Source organism: Carcharodon carcharias, chromosome 8 (genome assembly GCF_017639515.1).
Source record: "Carcharodon carcharias isolate sCarCar2 chromosome 8, sCarCar2.pri, whole genome shotgun sequence".
NCBI lineage: Eukaryota > Metazoa > Chordata > Chondrichthyes > Lamniformes > Lamnidae > Carcharodon > Carcharodon carcharias.
Window position 1 is genome coordinate 117392329 of NC_054474.1, and position 19063 is coordinate 117411391.

The 19063-nt window shown below is 41.3% G+C and overlaps 1 protein-coding gene across 2 annotated transcripts in view; it reads left to right on the plus strand.

The window, feature by feature from the left end:
* The window catches only part of LOC121280986 (rab-like protein 6), a 264891-nt gene that overhangs the window by 94989 nt on the left and 150839 nt on the right, over positions 1-19063 (plus strand). For both annotated transcript variants that reach the window (XM_041193510.1, XM_041193509.1), the window contains one exon: positions 17750-17855. In XM_041193510.1, coding sequence (XP_041049444.1) covers positions 17750-17855 — 106 coding nt within the window. The remainder of the gene's footprint in view (positions 1-17749; positions 17856-19063) is intronic.

Sequence of the window (19063 nt, forward strand, 5' to 3'; positions counted from 1 at the left end):
TATACAGCAACATTCCCACCTGGGTTAGCTCAGTCTCACTTGGAAAAATGTGGGTACGTGGATAAAATATAGGTTAACAAACATGAAGCAAATTTGATGACAGTTACTAGGATTGGAAAATGTTTCTAAGTAGCCAGTGTTGTATTCTATTTTCTTTTAAAATCTCTCTGAGTGAGATTAGATGCCATAACCAGTTGATGCAGGGCTGTGAGGAGAGAACAGAGCAGTGGGATTAATTTGGGATTGATACAGGGCTATGGGGAGAGAATGGGGCACTGGGATTCTTTTGGGATTGATACAGGGCTATGGGGAGAGAACAGAGCAGTGGGATTATTTTAGGATTGATACAGGGCTATGGAAATTTACAGTACAACCTAAAAGCAACTGGTTATGGCATCTAAACTGAAGGCAAAGGTAGATGCTTGAATTGTTACTACTTAATTCACTATGTCCAGGTTTGCACAGTTCCTGACATGAAGTTAAAAGTTGAGAATAACAGTGTGTTGAGGTTATTATAATCACAGTGAAAGAGGTTATTAATCAACAGCTTTCCAGCATTAAAATTACAATGTGAGTGCAAGTTGTTGACAGAGTATAAATTGCAGACACAGATGAAATATTTATATGTTAAACAATGTCAGCTGTAGCTATGAGCTCTTCATTGTCATGGACAGGTTTATAATCTTTGTGACTCCCCAGGTTATCACCCTTTTACATATTTTCTATGTATGAGGCTTGTACATCCACTTACTCATAGAACCCACTTTCCCAGAATAACGTAAGGTTTCATGGAGTTATTTACAGCATTGAAGTAGGCCATTTGGTCCATCAAGTCCATACCAGCCCACCCCTGCAGATAAATCCAGTCAGTTCCATTACCCAGCTCTAACCCTGAAGGCCTGCAAGTTTATTTCCTCCAATTGCCCATCCAGATTTCTTTTGAAATTATTGATGGCCTCAGCTTCCACTACCCTCATGGGCAGCAGATTCTAGGTCATTTCCGTTTGCTACATAAAAAAGTTTGCCCTTACATTCCCCCTGCATCTCATGCCCAAAACTTAAATCTGTGTCACTGAGAACTTGTACCATGAGCTAATGGGAAGAGTTTTTCCTTATCTACCTTATCCAGATCTGTCATAATCTTATACACTTCTATCAAATCTCTCCTCAATCTCCTTTACTCCAAGGAGAACAACCCCAGCTTCTCCAACCTTGTTGCTAGGTCCCTGGTCTACCTCTTCTGCACCTTCTCAAGGACCCTCATATATTTCCTAAAGTGTGGTGACCAGAACTGGACGCCGTACTCTGGTTGGGGCCTAATAAGAACTTATCAGCATTACTGGCAAACCTGTTTCTCCACCTGCCCCTCTGGTTAAGGGTGAATAATTCATGGACAGGAACGACAACAACTTACATTCAAATGAAAAAGACAGACTTGCATTCATATAGCTCCTTTCACAACCTCATGACGCCCTAAAGTGCTTTACAACCACTGAAGTACTTTGAAATGCAGTCACTATTGTAATGTAGGAAACAGGGCGGTTTAGGGAAGGAATTGCAGAGGATGGAGCCTAGGCAGAAAAGGCATAATAATGTTGGAGTGAAGGTTGGGGGATTGGGAGGTGCCTAAAAGGCCAGAGGAATAGGGAGTTAGAGGGGTAGGGATGGAATTGTGGGAAGAGGTTACAGAGACGAAAAGGAGAGAGGCCATGAGTAAATTCTAGCTCCAACAAGATCTTTTTAAACTTGAGGTTTTGGAAGACTGGGAACCAATGAAGGTCAGCAAGCACTGTGGTGAGGAGTGAGTGGGACTTGGCACAAGCCACCATACGGGCAGCAGAGTTTCAGATGAACTGATATTTATGAAGAATGGAGGTTAGGAAGCTGGCCAGAGAGCATCGGAATAGTCCAGTCTGCAAGTAGCAAAGGTATGGATGAGGTAAATGGGCTGAGGCAGGGCTGGAATTGGAAGTTGTTAAGCTTTACAGGAAATGCTTATTTACATCAGCATCAGTCTCTCTTGTGGAAGACTCATGGAACCCAGAAATCAAAAAGCTGTTAAATATCTCAGTCACATCAACCAATTTCTTCACATGGCTTTAAAGCGATTGGTAAACATAAGACATGCCCAGTTGCACAATTGAAAAGCAAAGCAGTTCTCCATGTTGGGTACACAGTGACAGCTGCACTCTGTATTTTGAATTGAAAAGCTAGTTAAAGTTCAAGGTGTAGGACGTGACCAAAGAGAAACTTGGAAAATCAGGAGGTAGGTTTTAGGTAATAACAAGTGTGAAGGCTGAGGAGAGACTGAGAGAAAGGCTTGTATATTTTTATCTTGTAGATCTGTGGGGTAATTGTGTTAAAATGAGTTGGCTCTTTCCTGATGAAACCCGCAAATAGAGACAGGAGTCCAGGTGCCTGAGAAATGCAGGCCTTTGCTGGATATGCAGATTTTCCAGGATGCAGAAGGTGTTACCTTTCTTTGAAAGGTCAGTGCAGACTACTGTACCTGTTAATAATTAGAGTACTGTCTTGTCCTTGACATTTCTACTTCTGGGCTTACCCTGACCCTAATTACATTCTGCTCACTATTTCCCTAAGGCCTCCCTTATTTTTAGATCACCCACTTGCTTCATTTCTCTACCCTGAAGCAGGTTAAGAGATTCTTATTTTCCTGTTTGCAGCTAGCTGAGCATACAATGCTGAACACAAGATAGAATCTTACAACCATACAGCACAAAAAGAGGCCATTCTGGCCAACAGCTCCATGGTGAATACTTTTGTTAAATCTCTTATTTAACCTCCTGTGCTTTAGATATAAACCCTTTTCCACCTTAACCGTTTTCTTTATCACTGTATATTTTTGGACAGGTAAGATTATGGTTGATCTTCCTGTTGGAGCTGTACAAGTTAACAACACAGAAGGCCATTTGACCTATTGTAGCACTGCCTGTTTCATTGTGAAATCTCCTCTTGAATCTGTCTACAAACTTTATGCTGCATTTGCTGCTCATTGTGTAGTGAGTTGTAATATACACTGGATCTCCTGCCAATGCAAGATGGCCACACAAGTGTTAGACGAAGATTCACAGCAACTTACATTGCTGGAATAGTGAGACAGAGTTTAGAAACACTGATCAACTGCAGTAAAATACCCAACAAGGAAAAGATTTTAGTTTCCCGTCTGCAAGTCCTTCCCTTCTAAGCCCCCGTAAAAGGAGTTTCCAAAACCCATCGCCGTCAGTCCAGGGTAGAAATTCAGAACATTCTGTCTTCCTGCTACCAGTGATGCCTGTGCATGCGTCCTGCTGTACATTGCCCCCTAAGAATATGGCAGCCGATAACCCAGGCCTGTCATCAGCATACAACTATGCATTCATGGCATTGGTAGCAAACGCAGCCTGTAATATATCCGCAGTCATATGCCTGATTTGCCACTACTTCTTAGTTTAACTCAAAGCACCTCTGCAGCCAAAACACAAAACTCAGGCAATTCAGCCATGTTTCAATAGGGGCTTCTGTCCTGGACAGTTTTCTTCAATAGGAGCCACCTGTGCTTAGAAACAAATTGTGTTAAAAAATTGTCTTGCAGTGATCTGTGTTGGGGCCCCAACTATTCACTCTATTTACTAATGGCTCAGATGATAGGATAAAAAGCTGCAAATCCAAATTTGCTGGTGACACAAAGATGTAGCCAGTGTAGATGGAAGCGTAAAATTACCAAGAGACATTAACAGATTAAGTGAACAAAAGTGGGACAAATGGATTTTGTTACAGACAAGTATAAGGTCATCCATTTTGGACCTAAAAAGAATAGAATGGAGTGCCTTCTAAATGATGAAAACAGAAACAGTGGAGATCCAAAGAGACTTAAGAGCCTAGATACATAGATCGTTAAAATGTCATGTACAGATACAAAAAATAACCCTAAAGGCTGATGTACTGCTGGCCTTAATATCTAAAGGAATGAATGCAAGGGCTTAGGCATGCTGTCCCTCAATTCGAAGATGATGTCTATTCAGGGTCTCTGATTTCTGCCGTGGGTTTTCATGTGACTGAACAGGCTGCTTTTCAACCCACAGATCTTTATACACATGGAACAGGACATCCCACAAAGTAGTGGGGTCCAGAGTGTAGGTGTTGCTTCCTTCTCTGCTGGCACTCTGCCTTATCATTAAGACATTGGGACTTGAAACACGGGACCGGGTAGAAGCTTATGTGTGACTTTGTTTAATGTGGAGTTTAACTTTATGGTGCCATCATTGTCCACACAATCTTGATGGGTTAGTAATCAGATTTTGGTGACATGTCAAGCCACAATGAAAGGGGCCACCTTGCTTTCTTCCGTTTTGGCAGCCGGTGAAATGCACAGTCTCCCTTCACCAGTTCTGCTGTTGAGGGCTTTTTGAACCGCACTTTGTCATAAGGTTCTGGGTCCGAGTTCCACTCCAAGGTTTGAGCACAAAAATAAAGACAGATGCTTCACTGTTGTATTGAAGGAGTGCTGCACTGTTAGAGATGCTGCCTTTCAGATGAAACATTAAAACGAGGCCCCATCTACCTGTTCAAGTGAATGTAAAAGATCCAATGGCACAATTTCAAAGAAGAGATGGGGAGCTCTCCCTGGAGTCCTGGACCAATATTTATCCCTCAATCAACACCACAGAAGCAGATTATCTTGTCGTTATTACATTGCTATTTGTGGGAGCTTGCTGTGCCCAAATTGGCTGCTGCATTTCCTACACGTCAAAGGTACTTTATTGTTTGTAAAATGCTGGTTGAGAAAAGTGCAATATAAATGCAAGTCTTTCTTTTAACTCATCAGGTACGAGAGGGAAATTATTTCTGCTGGTTGGGGAGCCTGGGTCTGGGGGCATAGAATAAAAATTAGAGCCAGACCTTTCAGGAGTGAAATTAGGAAGTGCTTCTACACGCAGAGGGTGGCAAAATTCTGGGACTCTGTTTTGTACATGGCATTTGAGGCTAGGCCAGTTGTTAATTTTAAACCTGAGATTGCTAGATTTTTATTATCCAAATATATAAAAGGGAATTAGGTCACAGTTCAGCCATGTTCTCATTGGCTGAACCGGTTTGAGGGACTAATTGGCCTCCTCCTGTTCCCATGCCTGGGCCAGTGTCACCTGAAGTGTTAACATATGAATTTGCAGCTGAGTGGAAAAAGACAAATCCATTACCTGACCTATCTGGTCACCTCAAAAAGAAGAGGGTTAATGTTTCAAATTTAACAGATGTGCTATGAAACATGTTGTTGTTGTAAAGGCATTATCCTCAACAATCACCTTTGGGTTTTCTGCTTCCATCTTACTTGGTGTTTGCCTTCTGTGCAAGCAAATAGCTCTGATCTTACTAATCCGCTCTGTTCCTATACTTCTTCCACCCTTTTTCATCTGCCTATTCAAACTAATCTTGAATGTCTATATAGTTTTTGTGTCAAACTCTAACCTTATAACTGAATCTCGCAACTCCACAATTGTTTCAGTTGTACTGAGCCTCGGTCAGACTCCTTCTGCAGCACTACATTCAGTTTCGGGCACTGCACCCCTGGAAAGATGTATTGGTCTTGGAGGAGCTGCCGTGCAGATTTAACTGAATGACACCAGGATTTGAAGGATGCAGAATATTGGCTTGTATTCTTTTGAGTTTATAAGGTTGAGGAGTGACCTGATGGACTTGTTTAAAATGTTATAAGGATTTGACAGGTTAAATGCAAGTAAACTATTTCCTCTGGTGCAGGTCTCCAGAACAAGGGGAATGGAATCTGGAAGTACTTTTCAAACAAATGGTAGTGGAGATTTAGAACACTCTCTCCTGAAGGCTGAGAGTCAATTGGAGCTTTCAAGACTGCGATAAATAGACTTTTCTTTGGTGAGAGCATCATAGGATATGGAGTTGAGGTGATCACGCATGATCCAAGAGCAGCTTCTTGTGTTCTAATGTTTGTGTATTCCTATCTATGTGAAGAAGTTTCTTCTAAGATCATTGGAAATAGGGCTAGGAGAAGGCCATTTGGCCCCTCATTCTGCTTTGCAATTCGATAAGATCATGGCTGATCTGATTGTGAACTTAACTCCACATTTCCTGCCTGTCCCTCATAACCCTCAACTCCTAGTTGATCAAAAACCTGTCTAACTCTGCCTTGAATAAATTCAATGACCCAACCTCCACCACTTTCTGGGAAAAAGAATTACAAACATTAAATGACCCTCTGGGAGAAGAAATTCCTCCTCATCTCCATCTTAAATGGGAGACCCATTATTTTCAAACTGTGACCCCTTGTTCTAGATTCTCTCACAAGGGGAACATCCTCTCAGCATCTACCCTGTCAAGCCCCCCTCAGAATCTTATATGTTTCATATATAGGTAGGAAAGCTGTGAAGAGGATACAGAGAATCTGACCCATTTATCCAACTCTTTATTTTTTATAGCCGATCCTCTATCCATGCTCATGTATCACCCCCAACACCATGAGCTCTTATCTTGTGCACTAAACCTTTATGTGACACCTAATCGAATGCCTTTTGAAAATCCAAATGCACTACATCTACTGGTTCACCTTTATCCAGCGTCCTTGTTACATTCTCACAGATGTCTAATAAATTGTCAAACATGTTTTCCCTTTCACAAAGCCATGTTGACTCCCTGTTTGTATATGATTTTCTAAATATCCTGCTGCTAGCTCAATAGTGGATTCTAGCATTTTCCTAATGACAGATGTTAGATTAAGTGGTCTACAATTTCCTGCTTTCTGTCTTCCTCCTTTCTTGAATAGAGGTGTTACATTGGCAGTTTTCCAATCCACTGGGACCTTTCCAGAATCTGGTGAATTTTGGAAAATTACAATCAATGCATCCACTGGGTCTGCAGCCACTGCTTTTAAAACCCCAAAATGCAGGTCATGAGATCCAGGAGACTTGTCAGCCTTTAGTCCCATTAGTTTTCCCAGTGCTTTTTCTCTAGTGATCGTGATTGTTTTAAATTCCTCTTTCCCTTTTATCTCATGTTTTTGTACTATTCTTTGGATGATTTCTATGTCTCCTACCATGGAGACAGATACAAAAAACTTATTCAAGGTCTCTGCCATTTCTTTGTTTCCCATTATTAATTCCCACATCTCACCCTCTAGGGACCAGGGAGTTTTCCATGCAGGAAGTGGTTAAGGTCTGGACTGCACTGCCTGAGAGTGTGGTGGAGGCAGGTTCAATCGAGGCATTCAAAAGGGAATTAGACTGTTATTTGAAAAGGAAGAATCTGCAGGGTTATGGGGGGAAGGCGGTTGGGTGAGGTGGGGGGGGGCGGGGTGGTGGGGGGTGGTAGGATAGGAATCGCACTAAGTAAACTGCCCATTTGGAGAGCCTGTGCTGACACAATGGGCTGAATGGCTCTCTTCCTGTGCTGCAACATTGTGATTCTATGAAAAATTAGTGGTAGGCCAGAAGATTGGGAGATATTAGAAAACAGCAAAGGATGACTTAAAAATAATAAGATGGGGAGAAATTGGAGTATGAGAGAAAACTAGCAAGAAAAATCATGTTTTTTGAAAAGGTGACAGTGAGGGTTGCTGAGGGTGATACTATTGATGTGGTGCATTTGATACTACCACACAACAGGCTTCAGGTGGCAGATGATGTTCAACGCGGAGAAATGTGAAGTGATTGATTTTGAAAGGAAGAACTCGGAGAGAAAATATGAAGTGTAAGGTACAATTCTAAAGGGGATGCAGGAGCAAAAGGCCCTGAGTGTATATGTACATAAGTCATTGAAAGTCAGGACAGATTGAGAAAGCGGTTAAAAAAGCATGCAATATCTTAGGCTTTATTAATAGGGGCATAGAGTCAAGAGCAAGAAGGTTATATTGAACTTGTATGAAACACTAGTTCAGCCTTAACTGGAGTATTGCATCCAGTTCTGGGTGCTGCACTTTAGGAAGGATGTGAAGGCATTCGAGAGAGTGCAAAAAAGATTCATGAGAATGGACGAGGGATGAGAAAGTTCAGTTATGAAGGCAGCATCCCCTTTAGAATTGTACCTTTTATTTTATATTGCCTCTTTGAGTTCTTCCTACCAGAATCAATCACTTCACATTTCTCTGTATTGAACTTTATCTGCTACCTGTCTGCCCATTCTACCAACTTGTCTATGTCCTTTTGAAGTTCTACATTATCCGCTTCACAGTTTACAATGCTTCCAAGTTTCATATCATCCACGCATTTTGAAATTGTGCCCTGTACACCGAGGTCTAGATCATTAATATATATCAGGAAAAGCATGGGTCCCAACACTGACCCCTGGCAGACTCCATGACAAACCTTCCTTGAGCTTGAAAAACATCCATTAACCACTACTCGCTGTTTCCTGTCACTCAGCCAATTTTGAATCCATATTGTTACTGTCCTTTTTATTCCACTCTAACTTTGCTCAGAAGTCTGTTGTGTGGAACTGTATCAAATACACCACAACAACAGGAGCAACCTCATCAACCCTCATTGTCACCTTTTCAAAAAACTCCAAGTTAGTTAAACACGATTTTTCCCTTAAGAAACAAGCTGGCTTTCCTTAATTAACCTGCTTTTGTGCAAATTTCTTTCTATTTACCACCATCTTTAAGTTAGCCATCCTTATGTCTTTCTTTCTCAATGAATATATCTTTGTTGAAAGTTATAAAATATCTCCTTAAATATCTACCACTGCTTCTCTACTGTCATACTTTTTAATCTATTTTCCCATTCTACTTTAGCCTTCATACCTTTGTAATTGCCTTGATTTAAGTTTAAGACACTATTTCAGAACCAAATTTCTCACCCACAAACTGAATGTGCCCTCGATTCTAAAACTCTTATATTTAACCTTTTATCTTTGGTCCCTCATCCTAGAATCCTCATCTACTGGAAGCAGTCTGCTTCTATCCACCAGGCCCCACTCTTTCAAAATATTAAACATTTCTATCACATTGCCCCTAATTTGTGTTGTTTTAATGAATTAAATCCAATTTTTCAAGCCTTCATGTTTATGAAACATTGAATGTTTTTTCAGAACTGTTAGTGCGGCATATAGTTTACTGTGAGATTGGACTAAAGATATTAAACTTAAAATAAGCATATCTCTGGTTTATATCTGAGGATCCTGAGGAAAGCTAGGGAAGCAATAACAAATGTTTTGATTTATTATTTTCTATATATTGGAGAGGAGGATTGTAAACCCTGTTCAAAAAGGGAAGCTGAGATAATCAGGACACAACAGAGTTAAAAGCAAAAAACTGTGGATGCTGGAAATCCAAAACAAAAATAAAAATACCTGGAAAAACTCAGCAGGTCTGACAGCATCTGTGGAGAGGAATACAGTTAACGTTTCGAATCTGTATGACCCTTCAACAGACCTAAGGAAAAATAGAAGAGAGGTGAAATAGAAGCTGGTTTAGGGGGGTGGGACAGGTAGAGCTGGATAGAGGGCCAGTGATAGGTGGAGATTGCCAAAAGATATCATAGACAAAAGGACAAAGAGGTGTTGACGGTGGTGATATTAGCTAAGAAATGTGCTAATAGGTGACATTAAGGGGTGAAAGCAGGACGAGCAAGGTACAGATAGCCCTATTGGGGGGTGGGGTGAGGGGAAGGGATCGAAATAGGCTAAAAGATAGAGATAAGGCAATGGATGGAAATACATTTTAAAATAAAGGAAATAGGTAGGAAAAGAAAAATATATATATATAACAGAGCTAGTTAGGTTGTTGTCAGGTCTATAATCCTGTGGTCCCAGCACTTGACAAAGATTGAGGCAGTTGGGGCAGTCATGTTTAACTGTATATAATTCTTTGAAAATTCGGGAGGTTTAGACATAGGAGCTGCAATGAATGTGGTTTATCTGGATTTTCAAGAAGCATGTGATAAGGCCCACATAAGAGACCAGTGGTAAAGATATTAACTCTTTTGAGTTCAACCAATTAAACAAAATTAACAAAATCAGGGGCAAAATAAACACAGTCCCTTAAATTAAGGAAACTGCAAAAACAAAGGCAAAATTTAAAGGAAACTTACAAACATTAAACCAAAATGTGATTAACAGGGTCAATAAACACCCCAGTTCCCGCGGTATCCACCGAGCACGGAAGGCCTCTACTGTGCCAGCAGACACCTCGTGTTCCCTCTCCAGGGACACCCAGCCGCGAACATAGCCACGGAAGAGGGGCAGACAGTCAGCTCGGACGACCCCTTCGATTGCCCACTGCCTGGTCCTATTAATAGCCAACTTGGCCGGGCCCAGGAGCAGGTTCACGAGGAGGTCCTCCTCCCTCCCGGCCCCCACTCCGCACAGGGTTGGTGTGGATCAGGAGGATGGCTAGAAGGAGGAAAGCCAGTCTAGGAACCGAAGGAATTTTCTTTAATTGCAGCGATGTGGAAAGAAGGTGGGTCTGTGTTCAGTCCTCTCTCATGATATACAGAATGATCTTCCCCATAACATTTGAAGCAACAATATCAAAGTTTGTTGCTGACACCAAACTGGGGGATATAGCAAATTTATATCAAGCACTGACAGATTGCAATATGATGTATACTGGTTGGATGGGCAGGGAATTGGCAGATACAGTTCACTATATAAAAAAAAAAGTGATACATTTTGGAAGGAAGTATATGTAAAGGAAAAATTCTTGAAATAGTAAGAATTTATATGAAGCGGGGGAGAGATTAGATAAAAGCTACTGTCAATGTTTCAGGCTCCCGCTTTGAAAAAATCCACGTGGTATTTAAGTGAACAAGAATGGTTTCGGCAGGAAAAAACAAAGCAAGTTTCATGGAGGCAGTTACAACAGTAGAGCAAATGAGAGGTGTTCAGAGATCAAAACAGACTGAAAGTATGTGATATAGATCCAAGATAAAGTACTCAGATTGCAACCCCAATGTAGTTGTACAGAAGAGAGAATTGAGAATGCTTCATTGAAATGTAGTGAACCAGGTATGGTACTCTGAGCTCATTGAGAATGTTGAGGCACACCTGGCGAGGTGGGTGCAACAACTAAAACAGCTTATTTGCCTTTAATATAGTTAAACATCCCAAGGCACTTCATGGGAGCATTATAAAACAAAACTTTCAGTCAAGCCACATGAGATATTAGGGCAGTTGACCAAAAGTTTGGTCAAAGCGAGAGGTTTTAGGAAACATCTTAAAGGAGATAAGTGATGTGGAGAGGATTAGGGAGGGAGAGCTTATGGCCTTAGCAACTGATAGCATGGATGTCTATGATGGAGCAAATAAAATCAGGGATACACAAGAAACCAGAATTAGAGGAGTGCAGATTTTTCAGTGGGTTGTGTGGATGAAGTAAGTTACTGAGATACGCAGGAACTAGGCCTTGGAAGGATTTGAAATCCAGGATGGAAATTTTAAAATTGTGACATTACTTAATTGGGAGCCAATGTAGGTCAACAAGCACAGGCATGATAGACTTGGTGCTGGTTAGGACATGGGAAAAAGAGTTTTCGATGAATTCCAATTTTTTGGGGAGGTAAAACATGGGAGGCCAGCCAGGAGAGCATTAGAATAGTCAAGTGTAGAAATAATAAAAGCATTGATGAGGGTTCCAGCAGATGAGCCAAGGCAGAAGAGATGGGTGAAGTTACAGAGGTGGAAATAGGTGGCCTTATTGATGGCATGAATATGAGGTCAGAAGTTTATCATGGACAAAATATGACACCAAGGTTGCCAACAGTCTGGTTCAATTGCAGACTATTGTCAGGGAGAAGGACAGGGTCAGTGGCTCGGGAGCAGAGTTCGTAGTGGGGCCTAAAGACGGTGCGATCTTCCCAATATTTAGTTGAAGTCTGCTTTTAGTTAAATATTTAGCTCTGCTCATCTGGTGCTGTTTGACAATCAGTCTGACAATTTAGAGACAGCGGAGGGACCAAACAAGATTATGGTGAAATAGAATTGGGCTTCATTGGTGCACATGTAAAAACTGACACTTGGCCTTGGATCATATCACTGAGGGACGACATATGGATGAGATGCAGAAGAGGGCTCTGGATAGATCCTTGGGAGACACTAGAGTTTACTGGGAACAGGAAGAGAAGCAATTGCAGGTGATTCTCTGTTACCATTAGATAGATAGGAATGGAACCAGGTGGGAGCAGCCCCACCCAGCTGGATGGCAGTGGAGAGGCGTTGGAGGAGGATGGTGTGGTCGACCATGCCAAAGACTGCAGATGGGCCGAGAAGGATGAGGAGAGAAAGTTTACCTTTGTCACAATCACATAGGATGTAATTTGTGACATGTACAAGAGCCATTTCAGTAGCGTGGCAGAGACCTCCTATTTGGAGAGATTGAAACATAGAATTCTGAGAAAGTCAAACATGGATTTGGGAGGTGACAGCACGTTCAAGTAATTCAGAGAGGAAAGGGGGTTAGAGATGACACTTTTGAAGTCAGATTTGTCATGGAAATGGGTCATTCGGACTCGAAACGTTAACTGTGTCCCTCTCCGCAGATGCTGCCAGACCTGCTGAGTTTTTCCAGATATTTTTGTTTTTGTTTTGGATTTCCAGCATCTGTAGTTTTTTGCTTTTATTGTCATGGAAATTGTCGGGTCAGTTTACACAACAGCACTTCAGGGAACAAAAACAGAATTACCTGGAAAAACTCAGCAGGTCTGGCAGCATCGGCGGAGAAGAAAAGAGTTGACGTTTTGAGTCCTCATGACCCTTCAGCTGAAGGGTCATGAAGACTCGAAACGTCAACTCTTTTCTTCTCCGCCGATGCTGCCAGACCTGCTGAGTTTTTCCAGGTAATTCTGTTTTTGTTTTGGATTTCCAGCGTCCGCAGTTTTGTTTTTAGCACTGCACGGAACTTCGTGTTTGGTTCATTCTGCATGTCTTCAGTTATTTGGTGATTGTTGTAGCATGATTCTGTTGATGGCACAGTCTCCATTGGAAATCACTCCAAGAAGTGGGGAGAGGAATGGAGTGTTATCTGTAGCCTGAGATGCCCAAGATAAATTTACAATAGGGGAGTTCTCCCTGGTGTTCTGGCCGATTATAATCCCTCAACCAACATCACTGAAACAGATTATCTGGTTATTATCACATTGCTATTTGTGGGATCTTAATGTGTGTAAACTGGCTGCTGCAACAGTGACTAAAGTTCAAAAATGTACTTCATTAGCAGTGATGTAGAAATAAAGTCTCACTTTTGAGCTAACTCCATGATAACTCCCACTGCTACTGCTTACTAGATTATTGAGTCCCCACAAAGTCTCGAGTATTTAGATCAATCCTCTGTATTTATTAAAAGCTTGCAATGCTGGAAATACACAGCAGTACAGCAGTGTCTCTATGAAGTAATGAGAGGTTAGCGTTCCCACTGTATACATTAGAGTTCCTTGTCCCTTTATACACTGTATACATTAGAACTCCTTATCTTCCACATTCATGCCAGGATACTGAGATCTGGTGCATCAGAATGGCCTGTGCCAGATGGAGACTTTTGCCCAGAAGTGTCACACACTGGTGCCTCCTGTCCTCTGCTTCCAACTCTACAGTTTAGTATCTTGAAGTTCAAAAAAGCAGAATTAGCTAACAGATGCTGATGGGAGTTGCCACTGCACGGATTAGGCTGTGGGAATGCTGATTTGCCTGCCTTTACTCTGTGCATTTTTACCCAGTCTCTCTCTACTCCTGGCAACTGCTTGTCTCCAGCCACCCCCTGCTGTCGGCTTCTAATATACAAAGAAAATATTTACATTTATCTCCCAGGCTAATGAGCAGCCTTACAGAATAAGGGTCATAGTCTGCTGTTTGTCTTTTGATGTGGTGATCTATTAGGCTGGCCATGGAGCAGATGTAATGTTCCTTCTGCATATTTTATAGCACCATTGTAAGCTGTTTGAATTCTCAGAAGTATTTATGTCACAATCTATTTTTGAAAACCGTTTAAATATTGGATTAATCTCATTAATAACCCTATTTCCATACCCACAACATCTGTGCTGAGACTATTACTCTTTTAACCCTTGGATGAATGCCCTGCTTACTGTTTATAGGCAGTAAATGTTACTGTTAGAATAGAACATAATTGCAACAGTGTAACTTGGCTGCAGCATAACTTGGTTGCTGGAGAAGGAATCTAAGGCTTTTGATGAAGACTGAAGGATCCCCACTTTATTATACATTGCTGGTATTCTTATTTTTGCTGGTTCTTGTTTTCTTCTCTCTTTCACTGAACGCTGTATAACTGTTTACAACATGAGAACGATAAATGTTATTTGGCCCATCTTTGCTCATTCTAAGATCTCCCCCACTGCAGCATCCAGCTATTTATGGAACAAAGCCAGTGTTTCTGACATGGTGATGGGAACACAGGATAATGTGTACAGTACCTTGTGCTACAAACACAAAGCTTAAATATTGATGGGAGCATAGGAAGTTACAGAACAAGACCCATCAAGTTCCCCTTCTACCATCCTGGTAGTCACATGATGCAACAATGCTGGGGTTATTGGCTAAGCAGGGTAATCAAACTCTATTGATTAGTGCACAACAGACCCAGATGTGAGGTGAGGGAAGCCCCAGTGTTGGAGAGTTTTTAAGACTATTATTCTGAAGTTACACTTATCATGTCCTGTCTCAAACTAATCATACTGTGTGCAATTGCAGAACTTTACAGCCTCACATTCCACTTTGCTCCCCATAATCCTCTGAACATCTGTCACGACCACGCCAAAGGCATTTCCTTAAAGTTGTCCATGAGCTAAGAATATAAATATATATATACATATATAAGTAGCCCCAATTTTATTTGAATGGTTCAATTTAAAAAAAACAAGCTTTAATCTTAAACAAGATAAAGGTTAGTTTATTGCAAAAACTACTGCTGAACGTTGCTTAGATAAAAGTGACAAAGTTAATAACTAAAATACAAATACAAAGATTGAAAAAGCAGATAAAGATAAAACGGATACTTAAAGATGAGGTTCAAATCATTCCCTGTGAAGTATCGTTGCAAGCTCATTGCTTGAGTCATTGCTTGAGCATCTTTCCAAAGTGAAGGTGTTGAACCTTAAGGTTTGGTTTAGCAGCAACGATAGTTTCTGCAGTCGACTATTCAGAGGTTTCCTTTTCAGGTGGACTCAGCAGGTTTTTTGGTAGAGAGAGAATATTTTTATTCCTCACTAATTCTACGGTTATGGCACTTGCAGATTGCCTGGACACTTTCAACAGAACAGCAGTTGATTTCTTAATACCTTTGTCTTTGTCCTCGCTTGGCCAGGAACGCTATCTGATGTTTCTCAGAGTTCTTCCCTGGGTTCTGCAAGCAAAATGGTTGTTCTCAAACAGACATTATACAGTTCCAAACTTAAAATGGTTATCCCAAACTGTCAATCATGCTTCCATACTAGGTCTTGGGTTAGTCCCAGCCTGGGGGGCTGCATTGTCCCACCCATTATCTTTTTAGCCAAAGTAATTAACTTTTTAAATGACCTTAGCCCATAACTTGAATGGTTTCCATTCTCCTAGGTTTGAGGAGATAGGAAAGAGCTATTCACACCTCCAGGGAAGCTGCAGTGCGTTTCTGTTTACCCTTGGGAAAGTGCAAATTGCATTTCAAATGCCTGGGTGTGCCTACCTGCTTTGGAGGTACTTGGAGCTTTCTAGAGCTTGACCACATTGCAGTTGTAAAAGGTCAGATGACTTTTGGCAGCCATCTTTAAGGGTTCTTGTATCCATTTAAAAGGAAGATTAGTTTTTTTCAAAAATCTATATTATCACAACTACACGTTCATGACACATCTACTTTTTGAAAGTTACCATAGAACCTGATTCCATCACACACTCAAGTTCTGTGTTCCAGATCTCAGCAGCTGTCTGTGATAAAGAAATTTCTCATTTACCCTATTTGCTCCTTCAAATCATAATTTTGAATACTTCTCCTGTATCTCCTCTTAATCTTTACTGCTCTAAGGAGAACCATCGCAGCTTCTCTAATCTTTCTCCATAACTGAACTCCCTCATCCCTGAAATCATCCTGGTAAGCCTCCTCTGCACTCTCTCCAAGGCCTTGATATTATTTCTAAAGTGTGGTGTTTAGGATTGTGCACAATACTCCAGCTGAGACCTGACTAGTGATTTGTAAAGGTTTAGTATGACTTCCTTGCTTTTGTATTCAATGCCCCTTTTTTACAAGAATCGATATGTCTTATTAACATGCCCTAACACCTTTAAGAATTTGTAAATATGCACTCCCTGGTCAGCCTGTTCTTGACTCTCCTCAGGATAGTACCATTTAGATTATACTGCCTCTCCATGTTGTTCCTTTGAAGCTTACCACTTCACATTTATCAGCATTAAATTACACCTGCCATCTGTCTGCCCATTTCATCAGTCTAAGTGTTCCTGAAATTTGCTAACTATCCTGCTCCTGATATGTTTTGTCTCATCTGTAAATTTCAGCGTTGTGCTTCCCATATGGAAACTGAGGGTCATTTATGTATAACATGAAAAGTAATGGTTCTAATAATGACCCCTAGGGGGGAACTCCAGAGTGATTTTCCCTCAAGGCAGTAAAACTTTCAATCATTACTGCATTTTTATCCCTTAGCCAATTTTATACCCAAATTAGCACCACTCCTCTAATACATTGTGCTTCTAATTTTTGCATACGTCTGTTATGTGATACCTAATCAAAGCCCGTTGAGAGGTTATGGAGGATGGTTAGCTGTGTAAAACACTCAGAATGCATAGAATCATGCCATTAGCGAGGTGATGCTATAAAGGTAAAGGATACAATCAAAGGAAATGCTGTCTGTTCTCAGTCGGAAGAGGAGATTCCTAACAAAAGCAGGTTGAGGTTTTGTGTGTGAACTGGTCCTACTGAAAACCTGGAGTTTACTAAATTATTTATTGAACCCATTGAATCTCAGTCTTCATGATCAGGTGTTTTTTATTGATCAGATCCCCCTGCCTCTCCCTCCCAGATGTTACTAACACCCCTCTGGGTTACCAGTGCCCAGGAGCTGGACTCAGTAGCTTGGTCGAGGAAAATATTGAGTGTTGACAGGCTTTTTGATGATAGAGAGGGAGCAACATTACTGAGCTGAGCCTGTCTTGCACAGTGTCCACACACCTGTACACATGGAGCAGGCAGTATTGGATAGTGAGCAGCAGTGGAAACCCTGGCTCATCTCATCTTCTTTAGCCCAGAGATGCTGAGGTTACAACTCAACATAACGGCTTACTGCAGTTAAGTTGGTGCAAACCTGGCACGTTCTGGTGTGCCTCAGCTTCACTTTACATAGGGAGCTGTATAGGTTGCCCACAGCGATTGAAACAACGGCTGGAATTTTCCAGCCCCTCATGCCAGCAGGATCCTCGGGCCCCACTGATATGAATGGAGGTTTCATTGGCTCCCCGGCCCTGTGGTGGGGTTGGAAAATTCTGGCCGATATTGTTGGCTTAAACTTCAGCCAGACCATGAAGTATTTGTCTAAATAACAATGACTGCAGTTCCAAATTAGTTCATTGTAAAGTTCTTTCGGATATCCTGGGGCCATATAAATGAAACCCTTTTATTCCTAACCATTTTCTAAACATCCCTGAGTTGTTATGAATTTGAGTTTGGCCCATGTAGTTTCTAATGGCCTGTGTAACTTGACCTTAGTACTGGGCTTTGTCACTGAGGAGTGCACTTATCATCTGCTGAGTGTTTATTCCCTTTAACTAATGTTGCCTTTTCTTTCATCGTTAGGTTACCCAGATCATCTTACATTCACTATGCAGAATCATCAATGAGGAACGGCTTTGGCCTGAAGTATTTACACAAGTTTTTCAATATTCCGTTTCTCCAGCTTCAGGTGAGTGGCACTGATTATGTTTTGAATTCTCCATTACAGCCGCAGTATTGGTGTTCCAGTATTGATGCTGATTGGTAAATATGCCACTACCTAAATTGTGTAACTTTGTCCTAATTACTAAAACACTTCCTCAAATGAGCTAAAATCCTGGGTACTTTGCAACTTGTTGACTGAGCAGGTCTGGGTCTGGGCCGGAACCCCAGTAATGCATCATGCACGGACTAATGAAACATATGGGAGTGGACTGGGCCTTGCAAAACAGGAAGGTCCCAGCTTTTCTTTCTTTGTGCTGAGTTCAGCAGGGTGGCAGTGGGGATGGAGCATTTGACCCTGAACATTCCAGGAGAGGGGAGAAGATCAACAGCATTCCTTCCCTTGGTCACTAGCTGGGTGAGTGGATGTGTGAGAGTATATGTTGTATTGTATGTGTGTGGCGTGTATATTTGTGTGTGGTCTACACTATGGTGTTCCCCTCCTAATATTATTCTGATACTAAGCTGAGGTATGGGTGAGATATTGGCTTGTGGAATTGTAACCAGCACCAGTCAATGACCATGAGAGAAGAAGGGCGAGGATTGGGAGTAAGGAGGAAATGTAAAATAAAATATGTAGAATATTTAAATTCCACCAGAAATATCAAGTAACTTCTTTTGGAAAATGGGTTCAGTCTCAGACTTTTTGGCCCTGATTTTGCAGTTAACGGTGAGGCGACAGTACTCGCTACTGACCTTGAAGAAAGCTGCGCACAAAGATCTACCATTGTCTGCAGCATGGATTTCCCTTATTATGATGTCATTTTGAATCTGGTGCCATGTCCAGGGGATCTCCAGGCATCCAGCAGCAGTGGTCATCAAGCAGGATAAGCAGCCAATCAAACTGAATTAGTCTCTCAGATGACAAACCAGGAAATAAAATGCACTGATTATCCTTCACTTTTAGTTACCTTTTACAGAGTAAAATAAATGATTGACATATGCATAGGATGAAGGTGGAAGCTGAAATATCATAAGCTTTTTAAAAAACTAAGAATATATGAAAAGTTTTACCATAATGGAGAAATTGGACATTTCACAGATATAAAATTAGCTTCTTGGGACCAGTGAGGCTTTTTAATGGTAATTATGAACTTAGTATCCAGTTAAAATCCCAGTTACGCCTCATTCAACAAGGTCGAACTTTTTATTGGTTTTTACAGTGGTACTAACAGT